The 25,502-nt window shown below is 43.2% G+C and overlaps 1 protein-coding gene and 1 non-coding gene across 2 annotated transcripts in view; one reads left to right on the top strand and one right to left on the bottom strand.

Annotated features, from left to right (window-relative positions):
• Positions 1-4,680: 4,680 nt before the first annotated feature.
• On the bottom strand, positions 4,681-4,783 carry LOC128580109 (U6 spliceosomal RNA). The gene has a single exon (XR_008378456.1). It is a non-coding gene; the product is annotated as a U6 spliceosomal RNA (small nuclear RNA).
• Positions 4,784-19,054: 14,271 nt separating this feature from the next.
• SLC28A3 (solute carrier family 28 member 3) overlaps positions 19,055-25,502 on the top strand; it is a 61,888-nt gene continuing 55,440 nt past the window's right edge. The window contains exon 1 of the mRNA XM_053558877.1: positions 19,055-19,172. Within this exon, the coding sequence (XP_053414852.1) occupies positions 19,113-19,172 (60 nt within the window). The 5' untranslated portion in view covers positions 19,055-19,112. The remainder of the gene's footprint in view (positions 19,173-25,502) is intronic.

Here is a 25,502-nt window from a genome sequence, read left to right as displayed (position 1 = left end):
GCAACCTGGGCAAAAATATAGACAAATGAGGGTTGCTAGGGGAATATAAGCAGGCCAGACAGGGCCATTATTTAGAATTCATTAGGTTTGAAGGTGGCCTTGGAATGGTATCTACTGAGAAGAGATGGGTTCAGTTCATCTACCCTCAGGACAGCACCCAGAGAGATGCTTTTAAAACGTATATCCCATCACGTCCACCCCTGGGGACCTCACCAGTCCATCTTTGCCTTTTTCTTTTGAGACAGATCACACTATATTGCCTAGGCTGGACTCAAACTCCTGGGGTCAAGCAATCCTTCAGCCTCAGCTTCCTGAGTAGCTGGGACTACAGGTGCCATCACGCCTGGCTCCTCTTCCTTCTGTCCCCCTCACCCTGTTCTGGTTCTATAGTTCCTCTATCCTGAGCCAGCCAGTAGTTCTTCTGACACAACTTTGCACTCTAAGCCCAAGAGTTTGAGGTTGCTGTGAGCTGTGACACCATTGTACTCTACAGAGGGTGACATAGTGAGGCTCTGTCTTAAAAAAATGAAAAAGAGGGTGGCGCCTGTGGCTCAAGGAGTAGGGCGCTGGTCCCATATGCCGGAGGTGGTGGGTTCAAACCTAGCCCCGGCCAAAATAAAAAAAAAAAAAAAAAAAATGAAAAAGAAATATCATCACTGTGTATAATAAATCCCTAGAAGAGGTCCTCAAACCTTTTAAACAGGGAGTTCACTGTCCCTCAGACTGTTGGAGGGCCGGACCATAGTTTAAAAAAAAAAAAAAAAACTATGAACAAATTCCTATGCACACTGCACATATCTTATTTTGAAGTAAAAAAACAAAATGGGAACAAATACAATCATACCGCCTCATGTGGCCCACGGGCCTCAGTTTGAGGACCCGTGCCCTAGAGAGATTACCAACAACGCAGATCCTTGGTGCCTTCCCATAGACATTTCATTGTCTTCTTTTTTTAATGGGTTTATTATTTACTTAGACTAGGTCTCATTTTGTCATCTAGGCTGCAGGCAGTGGTACCATCATAGCTCACTGTAGCATCAAACTCCTATTTTCTCAGCCTCCTAAGTAGTGGGACTATAGGTGAGTGACACCTCGCCCAGCTAATTTTTTTTATTTATTTATTGTTTTTTTTTTTTTTGCAGTTTTTGGCTAGGGCTGAGTTTGAACCTGCCACCTCCAGCATATGGGGCCGGCGGCCTACTCCTTGAGCCACAGGCGCCACCCCATAATTTTTTAAATTTTTTTAGAGACAGGGTCTCGCTGATTTGCTCAGTCTGGTCTCGAAGTCCTGGTCTCAATTGAGCCTCTCCCTCAATCTTCCAAACTGCTAGGCAATTTTTTGTCTTGACTTTTGACTCCTCTCCTGATTCCTTTCCTAACTCCCTGCCTCTGCCTTCTCGGTCTCCCGAACTGCTCCACTTTTGCTCAACCTTCTAATGGCAGAATATCTCAGAGATCAGTCCTAGGAACCCTTGTTCTTCTTTATCTACATACTGGTAGTTCTCATTGTGCTCTACATGACCCATGAACTTTGATGAACAAAACTATTCTGTTTTTCTAATCTCTAACTGAAAGTTAGTATTTCTTTCATTCACTGTGATATCAGCATAAAGCACCTGGCATCACAGTACCTGTGGCTTTGTCACCTATAGAAATCAAACATTTTTATATTATAGTACAGTTATTCTAGATACCTAAAAATATCCTTTACCTCTTTATCACTTTGCAATTGTGGTAGTTATTAGGCATACCAGATCTGTTATTTAATGTATTAATACAGGACCGTATTATATTACTGTCTCACAATTTGTAAATACCTACTATTTTATTTATTTATTTATTTATTTTTATTACTTTTGTCATAGGACCTCACTGTATCACCCATGCTGGAGCTCACTGTAACCTCTAACTCCTGGGCTCATGTGACCATCCTGCCTTAGCCTCTGGGGTAGCTAAAACTACAAGGCCAAGGCCACCAAGCCTAGTTAATTTCCTACTTACATGTTAATGTAACTTTCTCTATAATCGTGTGCATTTTATGTTATATATTTAAAAGTATCATTCTGAGAAGGGGGCTGTAGGCTGCACCAGGCTGCTGAAGAGGTTCACAACATAAAAAAATTTAATCACCCTTGATTTGAATGACAATAATGTAAGGTAGCAGTGGACTTGATCAAGTCACAAAGTTGGATGTAGAGCAATAGCTAAAAGTTTATTTGGCGCCTCTGTGAGGCCAGCTGAGCCTTAATAGGCATCAGCCCTGAAGAACCAGAGTGCTTGTCTTTTAAAGGTTTTGGGTAGGTTAGGAGAGGAGAGTTATTTTGGTGTGCTAGCAACTATGGCCAGCTATGGTTCCTGCTGGCTTCCCACTGAGACTGTTCTGTTCGTTTGCATAGCTTCATAGCTTCTCCAGGATCCAGGAATGAGTTTCTCATTCCTCCTGGCCAGGTCCCAGAGCAGGGTGGTTTCAGCAGAGGTCACTGAACGGCCAAGATTGAGTGCCTTTTGCTCAAAATGCAGTGGCCTGCGCTTGCTCTGTTTTTGGAGTTCCTCCAACCAACCTATCAAATAAGTCCCAAATTTCTATCTTCTTTGCTTTTTTTTATTTCAGAATATTACAGGGGGTACAAATGTTTTGGTTACATAAATTGCTTTTGCACAGTTTGAGTCAAAAGTATAATTGTGCATATCACCCAAACAAATTTCCATCTTCATCTCTGACTTTGCTCTAGCTCCAGCCTCATAAATTCAGCTGCCTTTTTGACATTTTTGCTTGGGTGTCCTATAGCATCTAAGTATTAGCAACACAAAAACATCCCTGGGGCTCTCCCTTGAAAGTGAGTCTCTCGGAGGCTGAAGTAGGTGTATTATCTGAGCTCAAGAGTTCAAGACCAGCCTGAGCAAGAGTGAGACTCCCATCTCTACTGAAAATAGAAAAACTGAACCAAGATCACTGGAGCCCAGGAGTCTGAGGGTGCTGTGATCTATGCTGCCAGGGCACTCTACCCCTGGGTGACAAAGTAAACTCTGTTTCAAAAAAAAAAAAACAAAAAGTGAGTCTTAAATCAGCCTGCCATTGTTCAAGCCCCAACTCTAGGACCAACTTACTGTATTCAGTCAACAAGCTTCAGTAACACAAAAAATACCCATAACCCAGGTCTTCTTCAGAAAAGCCATTTTGATTCTTTTCATTGAAATAAGGGGTACAATAGGACTAAAACAGCTAAGATGCGCCTCTTCAGCAAATTTGCCAACCAGAAACTTCCTAACAGTTCATAAGATTAATCCTTTTTTTTTTCCTATAGCTAAGAACTCAGAAGTTCTTACTGCCTTTTAGGGTCTGCTCTAGCATGGCACGGGTAAGGGTAGAGTGGGCAGAGCGAGGGATGGAAATGAACATATGGATTTATCCACACCCAGGCAGTGGGACTCACGGGCGTTCCCACAGGGTATAAAGTATTCTTGCTGGGGAGCGGGCATCTGACCCTCCACCCGACAAGCCAAAGAGGAGGCACAGGAGAACGCAGAGATCATCTGTGGCTCCAACAGTGAGTACAGACAACAGTGGCAATCAAGCATGTGATGACTTGTATTCTGAAACAGCCCCGTAGCCTCATTTGCATGTTTATTGGTAAAGATCAGTCTGATTCATGATTAATTGTTGACAAGCAGCCTACTTAACAAGTGTTTTGGCAGTGCTTGGCTGCTCACACCTGTAACCCCAGCCCTTTGAGAGGTTAAGGAGGATCACTTGAGTCCAGGAGCTCCAGGAGCGCTAGACTAGTCTGAACAACATAGAAAGGCTCTGTCTCCACACAAAATTTAAAGATTAGCTGGACTTGATTATTTGCGCCTGTAATCCCAGCTACTCAGGAGGCTGAGGCAGGAGGGTCACTTGAGCCCATGAGTTCAAGGTTGCATTGAGCTATGATGGTGCCACTGCACTCTAGTCCGGGCAACAGAGCAAGACTCTGACACACACACACAAAAGTATTTCTTGAGGGGAAAGAAATGAACATTTATAGAGTGTGTTGGCATTTTAAACGTCTTGTCTCATTTAATCCTTATAATGAAATGTTGGAGCTCCTGGGATTATCCCTGAACCTTTCCTCCTGCTCACTCTACACGTCTAATTTCCTGTCCACTCATATTTCTATCTCCAGCTCAGCTTCTGAGGGCCACGTTAGAGCTAATTCAAACTTCATTCTCAACTCCTCTGCTTGGATGCTCTTGGATAACCTCAAATGTTTCCAGGACGCTCCATGCCCTGCCCAGCCCCCGCCACCCAAACTAATATGGAAGATCACTTACCCCAGTAAATGCAGCCAGGCTGTCTTCAAAGGCCCATCTCTGCATCTGTCCCTGTCTTTCCATGCTGCCTTTACTGCCGGCCTGGCCACTAAAATAGCTGGCCTGCACTGGCAGCACCCTTCCAACTGGCTTCTATTCTGGCCCCTTGGCTACATCCATTCTCTGCTCAACTTCCCAGTGTCTTCCTGAAGTTCTTAAACTAGAATGCAGACGCCTTCAGGGGACACCTCTAGCACTGTTGCTTTATTTTCTGCTGAGGGGCCCCATCTCAGCAGGCCTGCGGGGCAGACTCGCCTAGACTCGTTCAGCTACTTGGTTGCCACTTCCATGTTTATTTCTCTGATTTCATTCCTTTTTAGATTTTGTTTACTTTTTATGGCACACTTCACAAATTTGATTGTCATCCCTGTGCAAGGGCCATTCTAATCTTCCCCTCATTGTTCCAATTTTAGGATATATGCTAGCTGTGTTTGAGTGGATGGGTTGAGAGGAGAGCACTATGTTGGGATGGACTGTGGTTTAGATTCCAGAGTCCGGCTGCTCAGCTTGTGGCTTCACCACTTCCAGCTAAGAAACATGGCCGGTTACATGACACCCCTGGGCCTTTGTTTCTTTATCTGAAGGGGGGGGAGGTGGGACAAGTAAATGCCTCAGGGTTGTCCTGAAGATTAACTGAGGTAATGCTTGTGGTGAGCTTAGGGCAGATAATGATCTTCATGGAATGAATGAACACTCAAGGGAAGGCAGGGACCAGTGAGAGGCTGAGAGCACATTCTCCACCTGCGGGCTTCTTCCTCTCCTTATGATGTCTCTACAAACCCTGTGCCTTAGAGCCTTAGCAGAACTTCTTTTATCAGGACTATAAGATTTCTATGCAGTTATAAAGTCCCACTAATTGAAGAATTTATAGATATTATTCGTTATAAAAACAGTGACAGCTAACCCTACAACAATCACTCTTACTATGTGTTGAGTGCTGGACTAAATTCTTCTCTTTTAAACTCATTCTATCCTTAACAACAGAGGAGCAAAGAGGTTGGCCGAATCATTGCCCAAGTTCTCACAGTTAGTAAGTGGTGGAGCTGGGAATGGAAGCCAGGCAATCCACTCTTAACCACTACTACCTCAATTTAATCTGCATATTAAGGATATAAGAAGCAAGCAACCCTGTCCCCACCAGCCAAAAATGACAATGAACATCTGACCAACTTGCCTCGGTCATTTCTTTTTCTTTTTTTTGAGACAGAGTCTCACTATGTCACCCTGGGTAGAGTGCTGTGGTGTCACAGCTCACAGCAACCTCTTGGGCTTAAGCAATTCTCTTGCCTCAGCCTCCCAAGTAGCTGGAACTACAGGCACCCACCACAACGCCTGGCTATTTTGTTGTTGTTGTTGTCATTGTTGTTTAGCAGGCCTGGGCCAGTTTGGAATCTGCCAGCCCTGGTATATGTGGCCAGCGCCCTAACCACTGAGCTACGAGCGCCAAACCTTCAGTCATTTCTTCTTAAAGAATTAAAATAGGGCAGCACCTGTGGTTCAAAGAAGTAGGGCACCAGCCCCATATACTGGAGGTGGTGGGTTCAAATCTGCCCCTGGCCATAAATGGCCAAAAAAAAAAAAAGAATTAAAATAGTGCACACAGGTAAACAATCTTGGCCATTTGGCCACTGACCTAAAAGAGACAATCACTAGCACAAATTGAATTCATATTCTTCGGTCTGATTTATAACATGTTTTACTTTTTTTTTTTTTTTGAGACAGTCTCAAGCTGTTACCCTGGGTAGAGTACCATGGTGTCACAGCTCACAGCAACCTCAAACTCTTGGGCTTAAGCGATTCTCTTGCCTCAGCCTCCCAAGCAGCTGGAACTACAGGCGCCTGCCACAACGCCCAGCTATTTTTTGGTTGTAGTTGTCATTATTTGGCAGGCCCGGGCTGGATTCAAACCCGCCAGCTCCGGTGTATGTGGCTGATTTACATATGAAACATGTAACCAGCCACAGGATATCTACAGTATCATGGGTACTTACAGGTAAAACAGTCCCCTTTATTGCTACCTGACCGTTTACCCATGTTCTATTTCAGGGAAACGAGAGTGCCACCTCCCTTTCCCCCCTAAAAAAAATTCTGTGCTCATTTACTATGCTTAAAATCCCATTCCTTGAAGCACAGATTGAGATAAAGGTGCAGGCCTAAACAGGACGTAATGCTGAGGCAGGACTGTGGGCTTATAACCAAGGGGAACAGAAAAAGCCAGGGCTGCTTCTGCAAATGTGTATAGGACTTCCCCTCTCCACTCTCAAAGCTTCCCCACCTGCAGACTCCCCCACCCCAAGTGAGGGCAACTCCGTCCAGGAGCTCTGGGCAAAATTCTTGGCGTGATCTTTGGCTCTCTCTCACTCACATTCCTCATCCCACCTTCAGAGCAGAGACCTTCGTTTTGCTGACTTGTGACTTCCAGGTGCCTACAATAGTGCTCGGTTCCCAAAACCCTCAATACATATTTGTTTAGGAGCTGGAGACTTTGAAGGCAGGAACAGCGGGGTGGGTGGAGAAAGTCTTCAAGACAAATGGCCTTCAGTCTCCATGTCTTGCTCCAACGAGTTCTGGCTGTGTGGATCACCACAGGGTGGTTAACTTCTGAGCCCCAAGGGCTGTTTAGGGCCTGGACAGGGGAGATGCCCAGCCCTGATCTCTGACTGTGCCTCCCACTGAGCACGAGCATCCTTATTACTGGCAGCGCTACATAGGGCACGCCCCCATTTGTCACTAAGCAGTGTCCACTCTGACCCCTTTCCCACCCCACTGGAGGACTTGAGGTTCTAGCCTTAGTTGGTTCCTTTGTGATTGGCCATGCCCATTCAGAGTCAACAAAGAGAGTTTGGAAGGAGATTCCTTCTGACTTCCTGTAATTAACACAAGAAGAGGGAGTGTCAGGGGAAACCCCAACCTTGCTGTGCAGGTGACACATTGCTCGTACTTTCCACCTTCTCAACAGAGCTCTCAACAGCTGTGCCATTTCGTTGACTTGAAACAGCTTAGAATGGAGACAAATGAATATAGCCATTGTACAGGCTGTGGAGCTAACCCCTATAATTTCGCTTGTTATCAAGGTTATGGAATCAAGTTTAGAACAAATTCACATTCAGTAAACAATTAGAAATCAAAATCCAGGCATGATTTTTGAACAATTAAACTGATATTTATCAAACATCTCAAGTGCACCTGGCATCAATGAACAAAACAAAGATCCCTGCCTTTGGGGCTGAAAGTCTAGCCAGGGAGACATGTGTCCCAATAGGGCAGGTGTGTGCACTGTGTGCTCTTACAAGGAAATAAGGGCTATGGAATCTTCATTCGGGAAGAATTGTGGTACAAAAAATTAAAAGGGTAAAACATTCACTAAACAAATATTTGTTCAATAAATCGGGGAAGGAGGATCAAGGAGATCTGTTTCATTTTGATAAATTTAAGAAAATAGGGTCAGTGTGTTGCCTGCTGAGTGGGGGGGACCACATTTTATTTGCAAGCATTGTGTCCGGGCTGAATGATACCTTCCACCCAGGTGAGTGTCACCATTCTTCCCCATGTGCCGTACATTTGACTCCCTGCCCACTGCTCTCCCAGACTCACAATCAGGAAGCTTAAGGATGATCAGAGCCCTTAAGAGACATACTCAGGCCCTACGGTTGGTTAATGATGGGAGGAGAGCCTAGAACCTGGGTCTTGATGGCTCAATGACTGTCAAATTGTCCCAGAGGTTATCCTGGGGCATGCGGGGTACGGGGAGAGCTCTATAGATATAGATGGTTTTTATAACTACAGAATGCATTTATCCAGGAGGCACTAATAACAGAGCATTTACAATAGTAATAGCTAATTTACTGAGTGTTGTAAGTACCAGGCCCCATCCCAGCAATTGTACAAGTATTGTCATTAGAGCTTCACAGAACCTAAAAGCATCTGAGCGGTTGCATAGGATTCCAACCTAGAAATAGAGGAGTTAGGATCAGAAGAAAAGCAGGCTGATTTCAGAGCTCTTATGGAAAAGAAAGCAAGTAATATATATGTGTATAAAAACAGAAAAGGATAGTATGTATTTCACATGGCCTCACATCAGAAAGAAGCTCACAGCCTCTGGTGGCCACACAGTGAATCGCCCATTTGGATGATAACGTGTTTATTACACTCTTTCACCTGTCCCCTGGTGCCAGTCATCTGCCCGCCATGGCTTTGCTCTGTGCAATGTCCAGCACCCCACCAACAATTCAACCAATGGTGTCATTCCAATCGGTAACCCTGGCTCCAGGGATCCCAATGGCATGTTTCTCAAATTGTCATTTTTATATTTGCTGCTGGCATGGTTCTATAAAGCATACGGCTTTCTCTCATCGACTGAGGCTATTTGGTTACCCTGAAATGCAATTCCTCATGGAAAATATAAATGCTGGGTGGCGCCTGTGGCTCAGTGAGTAGGGCGCCGGCCCCATATACCGAGGGTGGCGGGTTCAAACCCAGCCCCGGCCAAACTGCAACAAAAAAAATAGCCGGGTGTTGTGGCGGGCGCCTGTAGTCCCAGCTACTCAGGAGGCTGAGGCAAGAGAATCATGTAAGCCCAAGAGCTGGACGTTGCTGTGAGCCGTGTGATGCCACGGCACTCTACCGAGGGCAGAAAAGTGAGACTCTGTCTCTACAAAAAAAAAATATATATATATATATAAATGCTTTTCCCCTTTTTAGGTTTTTTTTTTTCTGGATTTCACTTCCTTAAAAATCATAGACTCATGAATTTTTGTAGGTTTTATGTGTTTCGATCTATTATAAACATTGTTCTTTCCAAGATTACGCTTATTTCTTTGGCTACAAGCTCAGGCAAGTTTAAAAACTTCGTTTCTAGCACAGGAAAGTTCTGTACTCCAAAAGGTACCCTGTTGGGTTCCTTGTAGGGGATGGGATTTAGGGCCCTGGGCATTGAGAGCTCTTACCTACCTGCTCTCTCTGTGCAGCCTCCAGAGCGCACAAAACTGTGTCCTCAACTACAGGTGGGCTGGCAAGAGGATTGAATGGTCTAGGACAGCCCTGCTGAGGCAGCAAGGGACCAGGGGTTCAGTCCTGGAACCAGTCCAAGTTCAGGTGACAATGCCCTGAGGCCAGAACAGAGTCCAGAGGGTTTGGAAGATTTGCAAGCAAGGAAAAGGGAGAACAGAGAACGAGAGCAGAGAGCCAGGCATTCTGCCACTGCCACGTTTTGCACCCCAAGAGAACAATGACCCTAGTATTTTGGTATGCACAGCCGTCATGGGAGGAACCTGAGAAATAAGACTTTTTGTCTTTTCAGTAGTCACAACCTGTATTGAGTGAATTAATGGAAGTTACTGAGAATGACTGGTTTTGGTAAGTTTTGAGTCAGACTAAGCTTGATGGCTAAGAAAGCAAGTCACAGACTAAAGATAACAGAAAAACACATACACTGAGATTGTCTTTGTGGGTTGACATAGTAGTTGGTATTTGTGATTGTGATTGCGAGATAGCATATGGGCATGATCCTGTCCTGCTCATAAATTATTTCCAGTGCAGTAGATGGGATCAAATTAAGTATCAATATTTCCCAGGGTTCCCAAATAACACTTCGACTTTCAGATGCTCCACCACATGGTTAAAGAGCTAAGAAGCCACCACTTCAAGGTTCTGCCAATATATGAGGTGACCGGGTAGACGGAGGTGAATGAAGCTGAAAATATGTTAGTTCTAAATGTGGTTTGAAACATTCACTTTTAGACTTATAGAACATTTTAAGGACAACATATACTTGGAGTATATTCCTTAGTTCTTTTTTTTTTGGAGACAGAGTCTCACTTTCTGGCCCTCGGTAGAGTGTCATGGCCTCACACAGCTCACAGCAACCTCCAGCTCCTGGGCTTAAGCGATTCTGTTGCCTCTGCCTCCCAAGTAGCTGGCACCCGCCACAATGCCCATCTATTTTTTGGTTGCAGTTTGGCCAGGGCCGGGTTTGAACCCGCCACCCTCGGTATATGGGGCCGGCGCCTTACCGACTGAGCCACAGGCGCCGCCCTATTCCTTAGTTCTTTACATTTAATAATATAAATAATAATTACTAGTCACTAATCATTACTCAGCATTTTTACAATTCTGACCCATATGGCTTGACCTAATAATGACAAATCTTACCGTTATGCAAATACATGACGTAAGAAGAAACTCCTGTACTAAAAATCTTCATCCCCATCAATAGCAGAATTTTGTGCATTGTTTTTTTTATTTTGTTTTGTTTTTGTAGAGACAGAGTTTCACTTTATTGCCCTCGGTAGAGTGCCGTGGCGTCACACGGCTCACAGCAACCTCCAACTCCTGGGCTTAGGCGATTCTCCTGCCTCAGCCTCCCAAGTAGCTGGGACTACAGGCGCCCGCCACAACGCCCGGCTATTTTTTGGTTGCAGTTTGGCGGGGACTGGGTTTGAACCTGCTGCCCTCAGCATATGGGGCCGGCGCCCTACTCACTGAGCCACAGGCGCCACCCAATTTTGTGCATTGTTAAGTAAACCCATCACCACTCTGAACTGAAATAATGAAATGTTATGGAATCTGTACTTAACTATGTGGGGAAAATACGTGGGGAAATGTACAGTCTCAAACTCTACATTTCCCCACATATTAACCATTTCACTGTCCACATACAGAACTTATACAAATGTTGAATGCAAATATTTGCATATATGACTAATTCAGAAAACATCTGTTGTAACTTCTTGTTCTGAGATAATTTAAATTTATAGCAAAGTTCCGAGAGTAATACAAAAACTCTGATAACACCACCTTCACCATTAATACAGGACCTTATTTCTTTTATTTGCTCTGTCCCCTACTCATACACACTTCCATGGGGTTTCCCCGAACCGTTTTGGTGTAAATCATATCCCTTTATTTCTAAATACTCCAATGTGTTATTTCGTAAGGACATTCTCTTACAGAAACACAGTACGATTACAAAGATCAACAAATTTCATATCGATACATTACTATTACAAAAGTCAAATTTGGTCGATGGCCTCTTCACTGTCTTTTATAACAAACAAACATCCTTGGTCCAGAGGATGGACTGTGTTTGTCATATCTCTTTAGTGTCCTGTAATCTGGAAGGGTCTCTTTGCCTTTTTTGTCTTTCGTGACTTTAGTACTTATGAAGAACACAGCCAATTATTTTGTAAAATATTTCTTAATGGGGTCTCTTTAGATTCAGCCGTGCATTTGGGGCACAGATGACAAGGTGATGATTCATCTCAGGAGGTGCTGATGTCCCTTTGGCCCAACTTGGGTGATCCTTCAGTTAAAGTGGTGTCTTCCAGGTGTCCCCATTATGAAGTTTCTGTTATTCCTTTTTCTTCATTAATCTGTAACTCGTACGGAGACACTTTGAGTCTACGCAAATGTCCTTGCTAAATTTATTCAGCCACTCGTTTTAGCATTCATTCATAATTCTTGCCCTGGTGGCTACAAAATGTTACCCAAAAAATTTTGAGTCTTCTCTTTTCCAAAGATGGGAATTTTTTTTTCACAGCAGCAAACTAAATTACCCACCATCTCCTCGTAAACTATGTACTATTTTCTCATCCATGAAAAGAGACAAAAAGTGTTTCCCACACAGAATGATCAGCACTGTGGTGTCAGGAAATGAAGCCTAATGTGTTCAAACTTTGGTTTAGGTCTATGAATCTTCAAATTACACAAGATCAACTTCATCTGGGACACCAGAGGAAATGGCTGGGACTATTACAAACCATTGCCATAGATAATTAAGGAAAATTTATACACAGATCCAACCTAGTGTGAACTGTTTTCTATTCACTAAATATAGTCTTTTTCTTTGAACATTGCAGGCAAATACTAGAAGGTAAAAAATGTTAGAGTAAGCTAAGGTTAACTTATTATTGAAGAAAGAAAAATATTTGTATTTTTTCTTTTTTTTTTTTTTTTGGAAATATATATATATTGCAGTTTTTGGCCAGGGCTGGGTTTGAACCCGCCACCTCTGGCATATGGGGCCAGCACTCTACCCCTTTGAGCCACAGGCACTGCCCAGAAAAATATTTTTAAATAAATATTAGTATTGCCTAGATGTACAGTGTTTATATAAAGCCCACAATAGTGTCTGGCCTTCACATTCATTCATCACTCATTCACTGACTCCCCCAGAGCAACTTCCAATTCTATAAGTTGCAAGGTAAATGCCCGATACAGGTGTACCATTTTTATTTTTTATACCATATTGTACCTATTCTGTGCTTAGATACACAAATATTTACCATTGTGTTAAACTGCCTACAATATTCAGCAGTAACATGCTGTACAAGCCTGTAGCCTTGAAACAACAGGCTAAACCATCATATAGCCTGGGTTCACAGTAGGCTCTGCCATCTAGGTTTGTGTATGGACATTCTGTGATGTTAGCACAATGACGATTGTCTAACAACTCATTTCTCAGAATGTATCCCCATTGTTAACTGGCACGTGGCTGTGCTATTAAAAAAGAAGGCATTTATCTCTGGAAATCTTCCAAACTCAAGAATGGGCTTCCTGGAAGATTTTTGCTTATCTGTATTTTGTGCTGCCATTCACATAACCCACGTTAATGTTTACTCTGTGCTCTCTCAGTTAGTCTTATTCAACTACATATTGTGGTAACATATTTATCCTAATAGATTCTGACTGAGCCTAAGGGGTCAACACAGGGTTATCAAAAGGCTGGCCACGGACAGCTTTCCCCTGGAGCCTTGAGTACATGGATGCTGTCTTGGTCCATTTTCTGCTTCTGTAATTTATAAAGAATAGAAGTTTGACTCACAGTTCTGGAGGATGGAAAGTCCAAAAGCACGGTGCTAGAGGGGGCCGTCATGCTGTATCATGACATGATGGAAGAGCAAGGGAGCATATGAGAGAGAGAACTTAGAGCCAAACTCATCCTTTTTTTTTTTTTTTTTTTTGTAGAAACAGAGTCTCACTTTACTGCCCTCAGTAGAGTGCCGTGGCGTCACACGGCTCACAGCAACCTCCAGCTCTTGGGCTTATGTGATTCTCTTGCCTCAGCCTCCCGAGCAGCTGGGATTACAGGCACCCGACACAGCGCCCAGCTATTTTTTTGTTGTTGCAGTTTGGCCGGGGCTGGGTTTGAACCCATCACCCTCAGCATATGGGGCCGGCGCCCTACTCACTGAGCCACAGGCGCCACCCAACTCATCCTTTTTATCAGAAACTCATCCCTGGGATAACTAACTTACTCCCTTGATAATGGCATTGATCCTTTCATGATAGCAGAGACTGCATGACCTAATCAACTCTTAACGATTCCATACATTAATACTGTTAAGTTTCTAAAACACGGACTTTAGGGAACATAGCCAAACCATAGCAGATGTTTACTATATGGTGCTGGGCATTTAACATGTTGGCACTTCATTTTATCCTCAGGGCCCAACCCATAAGATAGATGCAAATATTAACCTCCTTTTATAGGTAACAACAGGTGATTACAGAGTTTACTGGTAAGTAACTAGGTACAACAGGCTAAACCATTATATAGCCTAGGCACATATAATAAATTTTTAAAAATTTTATTCTTTTTGGAAATACAGTCACCAAAAGGGTGACTTCATTATAGAACTATAAGACATAAGCCAAGAAAAATAATCTATTCCTATGTATTTAAGTTATGTTTTTTTTTACTTCCAAACCTAGCCTGTGGTCCCAGCTAATTTGTACATAGGTAAAGCCTGGATTGGAAGTTGATCTGAGTTTAGAGCCTACAATCTAATTGCTGTGTTAAACTCACCTAAATAAACCCTTAGATTGTTTTTTTTGTTTGTTTTTTTTTGTAGAGACAGAGTCTCACTTTATTGCCCTCGGTAGAGTGCCATGGCATCACACGGCTCACAGCAACCTCCAGCTCTTGGGCTTACATGATTCTCTTGCCTCAGCCTCCCGACCCTTAGATTGTTTTGTACTTAATCTATAGTTAATCTGTACTATATGAAATGTTCTTCAGGGAATATGTAGAAGAGGTAGGTAAAAATCATGTTATATAATACATCATGCTCTACGTAGGACAAGTATTATCTGCAATTATAAAAAATTTATTTTACTCTTTTTGGAAATACAGTCACCAAAAGAGTGACCTCACTCTAGAACTATAAGACATAAGGCAAGAAAAATAATCTATTCCCATGTATTTAAGTTTTTTAACAAATATGAAGGATTTGGGGTTTTGCTTTTCTTCACTGAGCTTGTTCAAAAACGGTCCATGGATTCTTAGTCTTTTTAAGCCACCTTCTAGGAAATAGAATAGGATATAGGAATCATTTGATGAAAAAGCCCAGTGGTTTGATTGCTACACCATGGTTTCAAATTTTAAAATTGACTTTGAGGAAGACTACAATGAAAATAGCTCAGAAGACATAGTTTCCTAGTTCTTAGCACCAGCTATTCCTCACAAATAATGACTCTGTATGACTAGAGAATGATTTAAAAAGTACTCTTGTAAAGTTGAAAAGGGCTTTGACCCCATTTTCTGATCACAATTTCCATTTCCAACTTGGGCAACATGAGCTGTATCTTTTACCAAGTTACAATCATGTTAAATGATGGCTCTGTAACTTAGACCAATGCTGGTGCTACAAGGAAGGAGTCTGAATTCATTCATTTTAAAAGTTCTTTAAACATGGACTTCAGATGAATACTATTTTAAGTTCAAACTTCTCTGGATGTGGCCATTGTTTTGGCATTTAGCATCATGGTTGAATATGCGATTTATGCTAATTAGGTATAATTTTGCCTTTTAGCTAGTATAGTTGAAAAGTGAGGGGGAGGTCACCGTACCTTTTAATCAACACTGTCCAGGGTTCTCACTTGCACAATGAAGTGCTTTCTAAATATTCTTATACTGTTTTCTTTCTATTGTGTGTAGCCAGGGGCAAGAAAACATTTTAAAAGTTTCCTACAAGGTATCTACAAGAATGTCAGGCATTTGAGTCAAGTTTCTGCAACTACAACTATAAATGGTAAAATGAAGATTGTTTATCTTTTCCTCCAGAAAGTCAGGATCATCTATAACCTTTAACTGGGTTGAGGCTTGAGTTCCTGGAGGTTATGCAATCAGATTGCAACAACTGGTTTCTTCTACCAATTTATCAATGAAAGTTTCCCATATATCTGCTTTCTCTTTATCTGGACCTCTGTCCCCCACTTACATTCAGCCTCTTTGCCTTTGGCAGCACAATGACTGCTAATTATGGCATATTGCAATTATGGAGAATATTAATGAAATTTCCCAAGCTTCATCAATCTAAAGCAATAAAGAGCTAACACATAAAGTTTAGGTGGGGCCAGGCACTATTCCATGTGTGTGTAAGCATGTTAACTCATTTTGTCATCTCAGCCATCTTTTTAAATGGGCACTAGTATCTCCATTTTATAGATAAAGAATTGGAGGCACAGCGAACCCACTTACTTAACCAAATTCACTTGGCTAGTAGGTCAGAGACCATTATATTTTCTAAAAACGATTAAGTAGTGAATATCTTAAGTCTTTGAGCCATTTGGCATTTGTCACTACTACTCAACGTGCCCTTATGGGCTGATACCAGACAGACAATGCAGACACGAATGGACATGTGTGTTCCAACAAACCTCTATTTATGGACACTGAAATATGAATTTTGTAATTTTCATGTGTCATAAAATATTCTTCCTTTTGATTTTTTTCAACCATTTAAACATCTAAAACCCATTCTTAGCTCTTGGGCCATATAAAAACAGGCAGCAAGCTAGACTTGGCTCTCAAGCTGTAGTGATGAAGAAGAGCCAGCATTTAAACCCAGATAGTAGGTTGCTGAAAGCCCTTACCCATTATATATACACTGTATGGTATATCATGATAATGAGAAGAGAATCATAGCTCAGAGCAGTCTGACCTGTGTGAGGTATGCAAAATTTGTCAGGTTCAGAGAGAACTGAGTAGGAGACTTCATACCCATGGGACACTCCCCAACCCAAGCCCAAGAACACTTGTTTGAAGTCACTTTGTTCCTGACTAGCTGCCTTATTTATCAAGTTAATGTTCCTTGGATTTGTAATACAAAGAACTTGTATGTATACCCAATCATCAGTTTATGTCATCTTAATGTAAACTGCTACTAATCAAGTATATTCAGACCAATTTGAATCTATGCTCTCCGCTAGCAATCCTCAAGCTTGGTCCAAATAAACTACTCGTATAGTTGGCCTCAGTTTCTTCTTTTAGGTTGACAACAATAAAAGTAAATTATAGGCTTGGCGCTCATAGCTCAGCAGTTAGGGCAACGGCCACATGCACTGGGTCTGGGGGGTTCAAACCCAGCCGGAGCCTACAAAACAAACAAATAAAACAAACAAAAAAAAGATAGCCAGGCATCATGGCGGGCACCTGTAGTCTCAGCTACAAGGGAGGCCGAAGAAAGAAAATCGCTTGAGCCCAAGAGTTTGAGGTTGCTGTGAGCTGTGATGCCACTGCACTCTACTGAGGGCGACATAGTGAGACTTTGTCTCAAAAAAAAAAGTACATTATATATTTTTTGCAGTCCATAATATTTCTTGATTATTAATATGAGGGTACAAATTTTTAGGTTACATTGTTTTCGATCCTAAGGTAAAAGTCAAGTTGTAGTTGAGTCCTTCACCCAGGGTACGTACTGAACACCCTCACATTGTGCACATTAGGTAAGATCCCACCAATTAATTACCCTCTCTCCTCCGGCCAATGGACTGCCTCCTACCTCCTCCTTTCTCCCTCCTCTTTGTTCCCTCTTGCTAGTATTGGTGTGAGGGTATAGTCATTTATATATTGGTTTCATATTAGTTGATTACATTGGTTACATTGGATTTTTTTCCCCTATCTAAAGATACTTTACTAAGAAGAATATGAAATTATATTCTGTATAGACAACTCAGTGTTGGGGAGCCTAACACAGCCACACACAAACTTTTTCCCCTCTTCCTCCTCCTCCTTCCCTTCTAAGACAAAGACACAAAGAATCTGACTAGCTCCACCCTCCAGAAATTGTGCCAAAGGACCCTAACTTTCCAGGCAAGCTCCACCCCACCCCATCCCCAGCACCATATAAAAGTGACCTTTAACTGCCCCGGGGGCGCAGACGTGGTCTTTGCACTATCTAGGTAGGTCACCTTCCCCTTTCAATAAATCTAGCCTAATCATCTTTTCTGTGGACTCCTTTCTGGGCGCCATCATTTAAATCTTACTCAGCAAAATACAAAGGAGAATATAACCACCACCCATAATAATCACAACCTACAAATAACCCCTGGGAATAGCTGGTATTTTCTTCCATTCTTTTGCCTACCGTTCTGCAGTATTTAAAATGTATTAGGGGGAAATCTCTATTTTTTAATTTTATTTCCTTATCGTTTATTTTTATTTGTTTGCTTTGTTGTTTTGTTGTTGAGACAGAGTCCCACCCTATGCCCCTGGGTGTCATATCTCACTGCAACCTCAGACTCGGGCTATGGGCAGCCCCCTGCCTCAGCCTCCCTAAGCCGCTGGGATTACAGGTGCTCACCGCAGGGCCTGGATGAATTTTTCCATTTTTTTTCATGAGTTGGGGTCTTACGCTCACTGGAACTCCTGAGTTCAAGCAATTCTCCCTCCTCAGCCTCCCACAGTGCTGGGATTACAGGCGTGAGCCACCGCACAGGGCAGAAAATCCCTATTTTGAAAGAATCATACAGCTAATGCTTTCATAAAGTAGAGAATCCTTCTAGTAAGTGAATGGTTGGTTACCTTTTCTTTTTTCTTTTTTTTTTGAGACAGTGCCTCAAGCTGTTGCCCTAGGTAGAGTACTAAGGCATCACAGCTCACAGCAACCTCCCACTCCTGGGCTCAAGCGAGTCTCCTGTCTCTGCCTCCCAAGTCGCTGGGACTACAGGCACCTGCCACAACACCCGGCTATTTTTTGATTGCAGCTGTCATTGTTGTTTGGCAGGCCCAGGCTGGATTTGAACCCACCAGCTCAGGTGTAAATGGCTGGCGCCCTAGCCACTTGAGCCACAGGCGCTGAGCCTGGTTACCTTTTCTTTATCTGTAACATACCTGCATTTCTGTGAGCTGGATTTCTGAAAGTAACTCAATCTGAAGCTGGGATGTAGTTAAAGGCTTTGGAGTGAGACAGACCTAAATTTGAATTCTCATTGTACCTTTATTAGCTAAGTTACTCTGAGCAAATTAACTTTCCTGTACTCAGTTTATCCAGATAAAATTTATGGTTGATCTGGAGATGAACCCGCCTGTACATGGCATAAATCTAGCCTAATCATCTTTTAATCATCAAGTGATCTTGGGATGGCAGCTAGTCCTTACATTCCCTGTCCCCATCACCACCACTATCCACAGGAAAATATACTACTCCCAGTAAGGACTACAGAAAAAGTGTCATTTTCCCTTCTGTGTACAAGACTTTTCTCCCCAGTAGTGCAAACGGAAAGCCAATAATGAGGATAAAGGAAAAGATTAATGAGGTGGGCGGACCTGAACTAGCCCGCCCTTCCAGCCTGCCTGCCCCACCCAAACAGGTGTCGGCCCAAGTCATTCAGGAGATGAGTTTCCAAACCAAAGAGGTGCCCAGGTCTGCAACAGCAGGTGGCATTCTGACATCACCTGAGGTTGTTCTTTTTCCCACACATAAGAACCTCCAGACCAGACTTCTGGAAGGCATTAGGAGCCAGCCAGAAGCAAAAGCAGCATGGAGCTGAACAGTATGGCACCCCCCACAGCCGAGGGCCACCGCAACGCTGGCTTCCAGGTGAGCAGACGTTTCCTCTTTGTTTAAGACCAAGGCAAAGGAAATAATGCTCTTTCTTCAGCCTTTTGGCATGCTTTCTTCCTAAAGCAGTGGGATTACTGGAACGCAGTAAGATTTTTAATAGCATACTTTAAGCTCTCCCCCCCCCCCCTTTCTGGAGTTCCTCTAGGTTGACAAACCTGAAAAGTCTCTTTTAACCAACATGTTCTGATCTCTACTTGTCTCATCCCTTAGAAATAAGCTGCCCTCTCCTGCTTTGCCCCCGGTGTAGTTCACGCAGGAGTATGGTATTCACCTTCAGGCACCTTTCCAAAAAACTGGGGAAGAAGAAAACAATGGGGGAATTCTGATCCTGGATAGAGTTAGTGCCTGAGGGTTTTTTTGTTTTTTTTTTTTAAGAGACAGAGTTTCACTTTGTCACCCTCAGTACAGTACCTTGGCATCACAGCTCACAACAACCTCCAGCTCTTGGGCTTAGGCGATTCTCTTTGCCTCAGCCTCCCAAGTAGCTGGGACTACAGGAGCCCACCACTGTGCCCGGCTATTTGTTGTTGTTGTTGCAGTTTGGCTGGGGCTGGGTTTGAACCAGCCACCCTCAGTATATGGGGCCAGCGCCCTACTCCCTGAGCCACAGGCGCCGCCTGAGGGTTTCTTTTTCTTAATCCAAGTCCCACAGCCCCTGTCAGATGGTGGCCCAGGTACCTCCCCAGAGCAATTGGATTAGACAAGCCGGTCCCACATCATCAACCAAAACTCACTGAGTGACTAGCACCACCCAACCACACCTACAGTGCTTTGGGCCCAGGGAGGAGATCTGTCAAAACACCAGGCTATGCTGAGTAGGTCTGGCGGGGATTTTTAGGGCTGTTTGTAGGTATGCTTCCTTTTCTGACCTGGCACTCAGGGTGGGAGCTCTGGAGACAATACAAAGCCTGCAAGAACAGGAGTCAACAATCCTCAGGCTTTATAGTGGCTAGATGCACTAAACCACACTGTTAGGTACTAGCAAAGAAAGGAAAGGGGACAGACAGTAAAAGGGCTTTGACGCCAGTCCCAATTCTTTCATATAAAAGTTCCTATACTTTCCCTGAGCCTCAGTTTGATTTTCTGTACAGTGGTCACAGTGATGCCCATCTTCATGGGTAGGCGTCAGGTTATCCCTTATAGGTTATAAGTATAGGAGAGGGAAAAAGTTCCTCCACTTTCTCAGGTTAAGTCCCTGGGGCCTGCAAATTAAACCGGCAAAAGAGATTAACAGGAGAAAAGATACAAATGTTATAAATATTTAAGTTTTCACATGAATGAGAGCTTCACAGAAAGGAAGTGAAAAAACCCAAAGAAGCAGTTGAGACAAGGGAGCTTGTACCCTGTTTCCCCGAAAATAAGACAGTGTCTTATTTTAAGGTGTGCTCCCAAAGATGCGCTAGGTCTTATTTTCAGGGGACGTCTTATCTTTCCTGTAAGTAGGTCTTATTTTCGGAGGATGTCTTATTTTCAGGGAAACAGGGTGTGTGTGTATATATATTATATATATACACACACATTATAATAAAGGGAGACAAATCGTGGAGAAGGGATTAGACACAAGAAAGGAGGTTTGTGCTCTTAAGCCAAATGAATTACGGGAAAGTGACTAGGAAATATATGGGGTAAACTAATGGAAGATAAGGGATATTTCACTCAGGTTTACTTATGCACACTTGTCTCAGTGTTTATAGGAGGATGGGGAATGGCAGAGGGCTCTTTCTCAGCTGCTTTCAGTTCTAAATATTCTTATGCCAAACTGGCATATTTAGGGAATAGCATATCCTAATCCCAATTAGAAGGGTTGAATAAAGAAAATAAAGCATAAAACGTGAGGCCGATTTTTGATTCAGAGGAATGAAAGGATGGAACAGGGTAGAGTCCGAGTGAGCACGGCGACAGGAACAGCGCGTCTGCAGTGGAGAAGGGTCCCTGTCCCAGCAACTGGCTACATACAGTGACCAGGACACAAAACAGTGGCTCGTTTTCAGTCCCTCACTCTCTATTAGAAAGATCATTCCTCCCCCTGTGGAAAGAAAAAAGAAAAGATTCCTCCTCATCCTGTACAATTTCTCATCACTGATTGAAATTTGAGTTCCTACATTCCAAACTCAAACCACTGAATATAATTTGTCTTTCAAGAGGATCAGAGGCTTCCAACCCCTACCAAGTTAACAAGTATGCGTCTAACCTTGTTTGACATTTAGCTCTTCTGCTATGTAGTCTTTAAGAAAAATTAATTAATTGTAAAATCCACGCTCGTTCACTTGCATTTTAAAATACACATTAACATTCCACCTAGGTTTACACCAAAGGCGGGATACTTTCTAATTCACATTGAGTTAGTCTGTGGTCTGGAAACCCATTTTTCCTCCTTCTAATGTAAGAGTGCACTTTGTTTGGTAGACCAATGCTCTAATTTTACTAGCAGAACTACTCCCACAGCCTGAAGAGTTGATGTGGGCTCCCCAAAGGCCTGTGCCAGCAGAACATGGTGTAGTGATTATACGTGTCTCTGGGTTACCTGCACAGACTCTCACCTGGGTTGCTTTTCAAAGAAGTGAGCACCCAATCCTTATTTTCATGGAGTTACTACTCCATTCAGAAAGGTTAAACAGGAGCTCAAAGTCAGTGATCTGGGTTAGGAGACAGAACTAGTGTCACACCCAGAAGATTTTATAGTTAGATAATATTTCACAAACAAGGGTAGATTTTATAACCAACAATGGAAATGAATTTTTTTTTTTTAGTGAATAAATAACTTATTTCTCAAGGCTAAAGGCGGAAATGATTTCATAGCAGTTGTCATTAAGACATTTGCTATTTCTAAAAGAAGTTTAGATTGACATTTGAAGTAGCTAGTGTATATGTGGAATACCTAAGATTTTTTTCTATTTTATTTTTAAAATATTTTTTAAACTTAGAACAGTCAACAAACTGGCTCTTGATTTTGTGCAAGATGTTCCCATAAAACCATGAAAAATAGCCTAGCATGATGGCTCAAGCCTGTAATCCCAGCACCCTGGGAGGCCAAGGTAGGTAGATTGCTTTGAGCTGAAGAGTTCAAGACCAGCCAAAGCAAGAGCGAGACCCCATCTCTACTAAAAATAGAAAAACTAGGGCGGCGCCTGTGGCTCAGTCAGTAAGGCGCCGGCCCCATATACCGAGGGTGGCAGGTTCAAACCCAGCCCCGGCCAAACTGCAACCAAAAAATAGCCGGGCGTTGAACTGGCGGGCGCCTGTAGTCCCAGCTACTTGGGAGGCTGAGGCAAGAGAATCGCTTAAGCCCAGGAGTTGGAGGTTGCTGTGAGCTGTGTGAGGCCATGGCACTCTACCGAGGGCCATAAAGTGAGACTCTGTCTCTACAAAAAAAAAAAAAATAGAAAAACTAGCTGAACATAGTGGCACAGGCCTATAGTCCCACTTCCTGTGAGGCTGAGGCAAGAAGATTGCCCAAGCCCAAGAGTTTGAGGTTGCTGTAAGCTATGATACCCAGGGCAACAGAGTAACACTCTGTCTCAAAAATGAAAAAATAAAAAAACATAAGTCATGAAAAATAAAAGCTGGAAAGCACCCCCAAAAGCCCAAAACCCCACATAGCACCTGCAGGTCTCAGGGGTTCTGAGCAGGGCATCTCAAGGCCACCAACACCAACAAGCAATGACTGGGTTCTTTCTTCCAATGCTTACTTTTCAGCAACAGTTTTTGGAGACATGCATTTACTCAGCATAATCAATAATTGCCCTCCTAGATGTGGCCACCACCAAGAAGAGATAACAATTCAAGAAGGAATAATGCAGTGTTTTCTGCCCTCGAGAAGCACAACAGGCAGAAACAAACAAGCAACTACAACATAATTGACATTTTAAAAAATGCTAGAATTTTGCTCCAAGTGCATTGTAAATGAATATGTATTTGGAGCTGAACCAACTGAGGAGTCTGTCACAGCATCACAAAGGCTGGGTGAACTTGGTGAGGGCTTAAAGGGTGAGCAGGGACCTCCCAGTAAAAGCAGGAGGGGGAGTCAGCAGAGCATTGCAAGCAAAGAGAATGGTCTGTACACAGGCCCAGAGTCTCAGAGTTAAGAGCATGTGGGTGGAGGTAGGGAGCCGAGGAAGGGGTCAGACTGGCGCCAAGTCACACGGTCTCTGTGTGCTAAAAAAGGGATGGCTCAAATTTACACCATCAAATTATAAGTTTTAAAGCTCACGCTGTTGAAACTTTATGAAACTGGGGAGAGATTTGTGTGTGGTTGAAGCACTAGTTAGGCAGTTAGTGTAATGATGTGAGCTAGGTGAGAGGCAGCAGAGACCTGGGAGCGCTGGGGTGGAAACGTTCATAGCCATGAGGAAGCCCCTCCACAGTGAAAATTCATGAGTAAAGAGGATGTAAGAGCTGCTCTGAAGATTTCAGTTCTCTCCTCTGTAAGATAGCATAATAATCGGACCTGTTAAGACAGTTAAATGAGCCAGTAATATGTGTAAAAAATGTATGCAATACAGATATGCTTAGGAAAACAGTGCCTGGCACACTGTATGGACATAATAACCGTAGCTTTCAGTGGGCAGGGTAAGGAGAGTGAGGAGTCAAGGTTTCTGGCTTGGGGTTGAACTTGAAAGAGATACCCCCTGGAGGCAAGAGAATCGCGTAAGCCCAGGAGTTAAGAGGTTGCTGTGAGCCGTGTAACGCCACGGCACTCTACCGGAGGGCGGTACAGTGAGACTCTGTCTGTACAAAAAAAAAAAAAGAAAGAGATACCCCCTTGTTAAGACGGGAAGTGCAGGAATAGCACAGAGTAAAGAACAGAAAGAGTTCCATCTGAGGCCTGCGGTTGAAATTAAGGAGACTCCAAACTTCTCAGTGGAGGTGGAATTGAAACAGGAAGCCCGGAGCACACACGTTCCAGGAGCTCTGACCAGGACACACAATTAACTGAGAAGGTAGGCCGAGGGACAGCTGGGAAGCACCAGCGTTCACGGACCCATGAAGTTAGGCGAGTCAGAGAATGAATCCGAGAGGGCCAAGGGAGAGGAAGAGCCGGGAACCAGGAGAAGGGAGGTCTGGGAAAGTCATGGGGAGAGCCACAAGGTCAACAGAAAAGTCTCCTATGGGGACGGTGGAGCCCACAGAGCGAGGCCACAGGTTCAATATAAGGAAAAATATTTAAGAACAAATATATAACTTACTATAAGCTGAACCTCCACTTAGGTCAAGAAACAGGGCACAGCCATCCCTGGGGAGCCCCAACCCCGCACACTGTGCCACCCTCCTCGCCCCCTGCCCCAGGGTGAGCCCAGCCAAGGGCCTCCACCCACCCAACTTCCGCTCCATTACTTACTTGCTTTTCTTTATACCTTAACCTCTAATTATGAGTCCCCAAGCACCACATGTGCCTGCTTTTCGACTTTATATAATGGAAACATACAAAATGTATTCTTTGCTTATTTTAAAACGTTTACATGGAATTCAGCAGGATGAACGTTTTTGGAGCTGGCTGCTTTTGCTCAGCTTTCTATTTCTAAGATTCAGCCCCAGTGCTGCATGTAACTACAGCTCATCCAATTTCATTGAAACACAGGACTCTGCCCTATAAATATTCCACAAATGATACATTTTACTACTCCTGGCGGACATTTGTGTTGTTAAATTTGAAGGGTTTTTTTGAGCTTCTACAAACAGTGTAGCTACGGACACTTTTTTTTTTTTTTTTGTAGAGACAGAGTCTCACTTTATCGCCCTCAGTTGAGTGCCGTGGCCTCACACAGCTCACAGCAAACTCCTGGGCTTACGCGATTCTCTTGCCTCAGCCTCCCGAGTAGCTGGGACTACAGGCGCCCGCCACAACGCCCGGCTATTTTTTGGTTGCAGTTTGCCTGGGGCCGGGTTTGAACCTGCCACCCTCGGTATATGGGGCCGGCGTCTTACCGACTGAGCCACAGGCGCCGCCCGACACTCTTATATATACTTTCCAGCATATGAACAAATGTACTCCAGGGCTGTACTTGGGAGTGGAATTGCCAGGTCATAGAATCAATGTATATTTTCAACTTTACTAGAAATGTCAAATTCGTTTCTTTTTTTTTTTTTTCAAATTAGTTTCTTAAATAAATTTACCAATTTATACTCCAGCAGAGTGTATTCCTATTTCTCCTCCAAATTGTCACCAATATTCAAATGGCTTTGAAATTTCAGCCATTCTGGAGGGTGTGTGGCAGTACATCCTTGAGGTCTGATTTAAATTTTCCCATGTTATTGTTCATTACATGCCAACTTTATGAACTACCTATTTCAGTCTCTTGCAGGATC

The sequence above is a fragment of the Nycticebus coucang genome, chromosome 2 (genome assembly GCF_027406575.1).
Source record: "Nycticebus coucang isolate mNycCou1 chromosome 2, mNycCou1.pri, whole genome shotgun sequence".
Classification (NCBI taxonomy): Eukaryota; Metazoa; Chordata; class Mammalia; order Primates; family Lorisidae; genus Nycticebus; species Nycticebus coucang.
Note: the sequence above shows the minus strand (reverse complement) of the source record. Positions and strands in the feature narration are given on the sequence as shown.